At 42.8% G+C, this 6,000-nt stretch overlaps 1 protein-coding gene across 1 annotated transcript in view; it reads left to right on the forward strand.

Annotated features, from left to right (window-relative positions):
- The window catches only part of mpl (MPL proto-oncogene, thrombopoietin receptor), a 32,947-nt gene extending 28,405 nt beyond the window's left edge, over positions 1–4,542 (forward strand). The window contains exons 11-12 of the mRNA XM_080196514.1: positions 2,355–2,442; positions 3,937–4,542. Coding sequence (XP_080052640.1) covers positions 2,355–2,442; positions 3,937–4,542 — 694 coding nt within the window. The remainder of the gene's footprint in view (positions 1–2,354; positions 2,443–3,936) is intronic.
- The last annotated feature ends 1,458 nt before the right edge of the window (positions 4,543–6,000 follow it).

Consider the following 6,000-nt stretch of genomic DNA (forward strand, 5'->3'; position numbering starts at 1 on the left):
ACCTTGTAAATTGAATTTGTATCTATATATGTCCTGTTTGTGAACACAACTCCCACTCACCTGATGAAGGGGCAATGCTCCGAAATCTTGTGGCTTGTGCTACCAAATAAACCTATTGGACTTTAACCTGGTGTTGTGAGACTTCTTACTGTGCCCCCAGTCTCTGCATGTCTACTACATTCGTTCAGACTATCTTCTCCCCAAGAGAGAATTTCATCCCCTGGAGTGATTACCCACTCTCAGTCCCAATTGGTCCCTCAAGTCAGGTGAGCCTCTTCTGTTGTGTTGTCCTTAAAGGGACAATCACCCCAATCTCCAGACATCTCAAATCGATGGCTGCACTTTGAAGTACAATATAGCACATAGTACTGAAGGGATGATGTTCATTCTGGCCATATTTAAGCATTGAGAGAATTTCTGCTACTAAAAGTGTTTGTACTAAAGAATAATACATTTTTTAAGGGTGAGAAATTAAGACTGTGGGAAATACTGTCGTGAGGTTGTAGCGGCTTGTGACTGCTTGAGTGAAGTAGAATCATTGAAAGGAAATCAACTGGGGACTAGCATCAGGGTGCAGGCACAGCAAATGGAAACATCAAGACTGACATAGAAATTGGCCTAAAAGCAACGGATTACCTTAGTCCAAAACAGTCCACCAGGAGACAGGCCCTTTGCAAGGTTTGAGCTCAGACAATTGGAAACCAAAAATGCACCAGGACACATTAGTATGTGTAATAGGACAGTTACGCATTTCCTGAGAAACAAGTTAGCACCAAAAATATGGGACAGACATGCATCAGTGAAACAAAAGATTTAGAGCATATTAGAAGCTGAAACTAGACATCTAACAGACTAACACAAAGGGTCCACCATTGAAATTCATTAACACTCATTGAAACTCATCATTAATGATGTGAAACTAATCAGACCCAAGCACTGATAGATCAAATCTTCGGAAAATTCGGGAATGTAGCCCAGACAGATATAAGGAACCAATGCTCGCAGCGTTCAAGAGAACCCACCTCTCCAGCTTTCCCCAGAAGCGCATCACGACACAGCAGCGACAAGAGCAGCTCACCTCCAGACCAGAAAGAGAGAGGGAGAGACTGGCTTGAGAGTTTCTGTTTGTGATCAGAACTCCCCACTCACCTGACAAAGGGGCAGAGCCCCGAAAGTTAGTGGCGTTTACTACCAAATAAACCTGTTGGACTTTAACCTGGTGTTGTGAGACTTCTCACTGTGTTTACCCCAGTTCAACACTGGCATCGCCACATCGGAAACGTGAGGATCCAGGATATATACGAATTTCTAAACAATCAATTAGCTGCAGAGGGAGAGAATTGTTAAAGTTATAAAACTTAAGCCTTTTACTGTTTGGAATAAAGTTGTGACTTGGTTATGTACTATTAGTTTGCATGCATAGTCCTTTTGCCTGATATGCAGAGATGTTTGAGTAAAATCCATTATACAGAGTGCTGTTTGAATGAGTCCACAGGATATTAGAAATACATCAGACAAGAAAGGGAAGTTCTATTCATTAAGGGATTGGCAATGCATGTAAACTCATCAATATTCAGATAGCATTTAGTGTTTTGGTTATTTGATAATGATGGATTTGCAGCACCTAAGTGATTAATGGTATTCTGAAAGCAATCATTTCAGTCCTCAAATTTAAGAGTCTTTTGTCTTCAAATCCCTCTATGGGCTGCCCCCTCCTTATCCCCAAAATCTCTACAACCCTCTGAGAACACTGTTCCTCCTATCTGAGCAACCCTGATTTCTTTCACCTGATGTGGGTATGCCGGCGTTGGACTGGTGTAAACACAGTAAAAAGTCTGACAACACCAGGTTTTAGTCCAACCTATTTATTTGATAATATACTCGCAAGCTTTCGGGTTAGCCCCTTCGTCAGGTGCATGGAGAGTTCTGGCCTCAGACAGAGCATATAAAGCACAGACAGTTTAGAGATTACTGATTAGAATGCGACCTGACCATTTCACCTGACCATTGGTGGCAGCGCCGAGGCCCTGATCTCTGCAATTCACTCCCTAAGTGGGACTGCCAGTAACTCTCTCCTCCACCAAGTCCTTTAAAAACTGCCTCTTTGACCAAGATTTTAGTCACTTGTCCCAATACCTTCTAATATAGCTCAGTGGCAGTGCCTTGCCTGATGACATTTCTGTGAAGAGCCATGGGGTGTCTTATTAAAGACACTATATAAACGCAGTTATTGATTTGTGAATATTTAGTGTCCGGATTGTATTCAGTACTCAGAATATGATTACTGTCGAGAGGATACAACAATATGCCAAAATGCTAACTTTTTTTCAACAATCATGTTCTTTCTTTGTCAGTAATGTGAAGAAGAAACTATGGCCACAGATTCCGAACCTTGAAAGGCTCCTTGAAAGCTATCTCACTGATTTTCAGAAGCACTCCCAAGTAAGGTGATAATTTAATCATGCAAACATCTCTGGTGGTAAGACACACCCTCAGGGCAGAATCTCACCTATGTTCCTATGTTTCAAAGATTATGGGGAAAATAACTGGCAACTGGGAGATGGAGGTGGCAACTAATTTCCTATTTGTCTCTCTACCGTATAGAAGACAAAAAGGATGAAGGATTGGGTGCAGTAAGTACCCTGGCTGAAATTTTCCAGCCCCCACTGGCGGCAGGTTTTTCCATGACGGAAGTGGCTTGACACTGTCTGCTGGCAGGATCTTCCAGTCCCGCCAAAGTCTACGACATTTTGAATGGCTCCCCCATCCTGCTGCCAGAGAACCCAGGTGGGACGGGATGGGATGGAAAATCCCACCTTTTGGGCACGATACTACTGGCAATACCCCCTGCCACCACAAGTGAGGATGGAGAATTTGGCGCTCAGCGTGAGTTGAGTCAGGATGGTCTGACTCGAAACATCAGCTTTATTCCCTCTCCACAGATGCTGTCAGACCCGCTGAGATTTTCCGGCTTTGTTTTTATTTTTCTAATTTTGCCTCTGTTTTTCTTTATATCCAGATATTCCCAGGTTTCTGCACTTCTTCAAATCTAGCCACTTAATTTATTTTGTGAATTAAGAAACTGGGCCATCATCCAGTGATGATTCATAAATGCACTACTGAAGTGAAATTGACCTGTACAATCCCAAAGGTTCTCACATTCAATCCCTGAACTGTTCTGAGTTGGCTGATGGAACCCAGGCCAGTCCAGCAACTGCCTTTCAAATTGGTCTCTGTGCCCTTGAGTTTAGGAAGGGAAAGATTAGAAAATAGATCAGATAGTTTCTTGTGGGGTTACTAAAGTACAGGGAAAAATAGTATGAAAACTTGTTGCCTTCTGATGCCTATATTTCACCATTTGTTTAAGTACGGGCAAATAATTAGTCTGACTATTTTAAGACAAAGGAGGGTAATTATCAGCCAAGGTCCCCTAGTTTGAACTCTATTGCACAAAAGGAATGGCCCACTTGGTTGAGGTACTGAGAAGTGAACACCCCATTGCACATTACCCTAATTATATCCACAGCTTCAATGCAACAAGTTGGGCGGCATGGTGGAACAGTGGTTAGCAGTGCTGTCTCACAGTGCCAGGGACCAGGGTTCAATTCCCAGCTTGGGTAACTGTCTGTGTGGAGTTTGCACAAGCTCCCCGTGTCTGCGTGGGTTTCCTCCAGGTGCTCCAGTTTCCTCTCACACTCCAAAGATGTGCGGGTTATGTGGATTGAACATGCTAAATGTCCCCTTATTGTCAGGGGGACCAGCTAGGGTAAATATATGGGATTGTGGGGATAGGGTCTGGGTGGGATTGTGGTTGGTGCAGACTTGATGGGCCGAATGGCCTCCTTCTGCACTGTATGAATTCTACGATCAAATCATTGAGGGGAAAAAAAGAGGGAAGATAAAATTATAAAAACGGTGTCCCTTTTCTGTTGACAGCCTTTGCAGCCTACCTGTGACAAACTTGTTGATGATGAGCTCCTGTCTTCAGTCCTGGAAATCATATCTGAGGTAAATGAAAGTGAGAACACAAAGTGTGTGGAAAAGCAAGAGGATGCTTGTCAGAAACTTCACTTCAGTGAATCCTCTATCACCAAGCAACGCAGAGGAACGTCAAATCAGGAGACTGAGACTTCCAATGACTCCTGTCAGAATTACGTTTTTTTGGATCTGCAAGACTCATCATCTCTTCCCGACGAAGATGTCAACTTTCAGAAGGGAGACGATCCGAGTTCATTGCAGGATTCTCAGTCGCGAGTGTGGCCTCTTGTCCCTGACACAAAATGTCACAAAGGACACATCCAAAATGACATCAATTGGAACAAACAGTTCTCATCAGTGCAGCCAGTTAACGGCATGAAGCAACCACACCCAACACCACTGGTCAGTTATGACGACATGTTCCATTTCTTTGATCAGCATTTCCCAGCGACATTTGACTATCGATCAATGAGTGCAACTGACATTTCCAACCATTCGTATCTCCTACTTCCCGATTTGGAACCAGGTATTTTCTCACAACAATGCTCATTGACCAGAGAATAAAGACATCTAGACAAGTGTGCAGTGAAGAAATACACTGCCAAATAGCTTACTTGTGTTTTGTGACCTTTCATTCCTTTAAAGAGAGTTGCAAATTCCAGTAACCCATTTAAATGCTTATCTAAGGTTATCAACAACCTGAAACAACTTAATTATAGTTTGCTCTCATTGTCGATTAAATAACATTCTCCCATCTTCCAGCAGCTCCTGTCTATCTATCAGAAAATGAGTTGAACCCAAGCATTTGTACACTCATTTATCTGTATACACTTAACATGATATAAATGTTGGCATAACATACTGTATTTGCACCATTTTTGGCTTCATCCTCCCGTTGGAGAATTGGCAAAGTACATTGGTGAGCTTTGCTTGACTTTTTAATCCTTCATTTAAATAGCTGGATAATTGCACAAAGGATGTACCTGATTGTTTTACGTACACTGAGTTAGCAAGTCTTTGCCTTGAGGAGAGCCAAGTCCAAAAATAACCTCTAATTTTGTCACTTCTAAGACAAAATTCCATTTCAATGAACTGTACACTAGCTGTGCATGCTACTGTAGAGGAAGTTTGGGTCTTTTTTTTAGATCGTAGAATTTTTACAATGCAGACGGAGGCCATTCAGCCCAGTGAGTCTGCACCAACAACAATCCCACCCAGGCCCTATCCCCATAACGCTATGTATTTACACTACTAGCCCACCAACACCAGAAGGCAATTTAGCATGGTCAATCAACCTAACATGCACATCTTTGGAGTGTGATGGGAAACCGGGGAACCTGGAAGAAACCCATGCAGGCACAGGGAGAATGTGCAGACTCCACACAAGCCGTGAATCGAACCCACCATGATTCCCTTGTCTGACAGGCAACTTTGGCAATGACTGCATCAATTGCCTATTGATGGCCCTGGTTCTTGGTCTTTACATCAATGGGAACCATTTCTATCTACTCTGTCCAGACCCCTAGCAATTTTGCACACCTCCCTCAAATCTCCTCCCAACCTTCTCTTCTCCAAGGTGACCAGTCCGGCTTCTCCAATCATTTCACAAAACTGAATTTCCTCATCCTTTTTCCATGCCCTCACTAATTTCCTGCACGTCCGTCCTAAATTGTGGTACGCAGAACTTAATACAAAACTCCATTTGAGGCCAAACCAATGTTTTATACTCTCAAGGGCAATTAGGGATGGGCAATAAATGCTGATCTAGCCAGTGATATCCACATCTGGTGAATAAATAAAAAATAAATCTGATTAAGTGTGGTGATCAAGGTGTCTAAAGCACAATTTTGCTCATGTCCATCAGTGTACCAGTGTTATTCTGGAGAATTGGAAGTTTCGGAAAGAATTTTCTCAATGTTGGGGGAATCCAGAACTCGGAGTCATAGCTTAATATTAAGGGGTAAACCTTTTAGGACTGAGGTGAGGAGAAATTTCTTCACCCAGAGGATGGTGAGTTTGTGC

Source organism: Carcharhinus amblyrhynchos, chromosome 9, assembly GCF_965287045.1.
Source record: "Carcharhinus amblyrhynchos chromosome 9, sCarAmb.v2.hapA, whole genome shotgun sequence".
Lineage (NCBI taxonomy): Eukaryota > Metazoa > Chordata > Chondrichthyes > Carcharhiniformes > Carcharhinidae > Carcharhinus > Carcharhinus amblyrhynchos.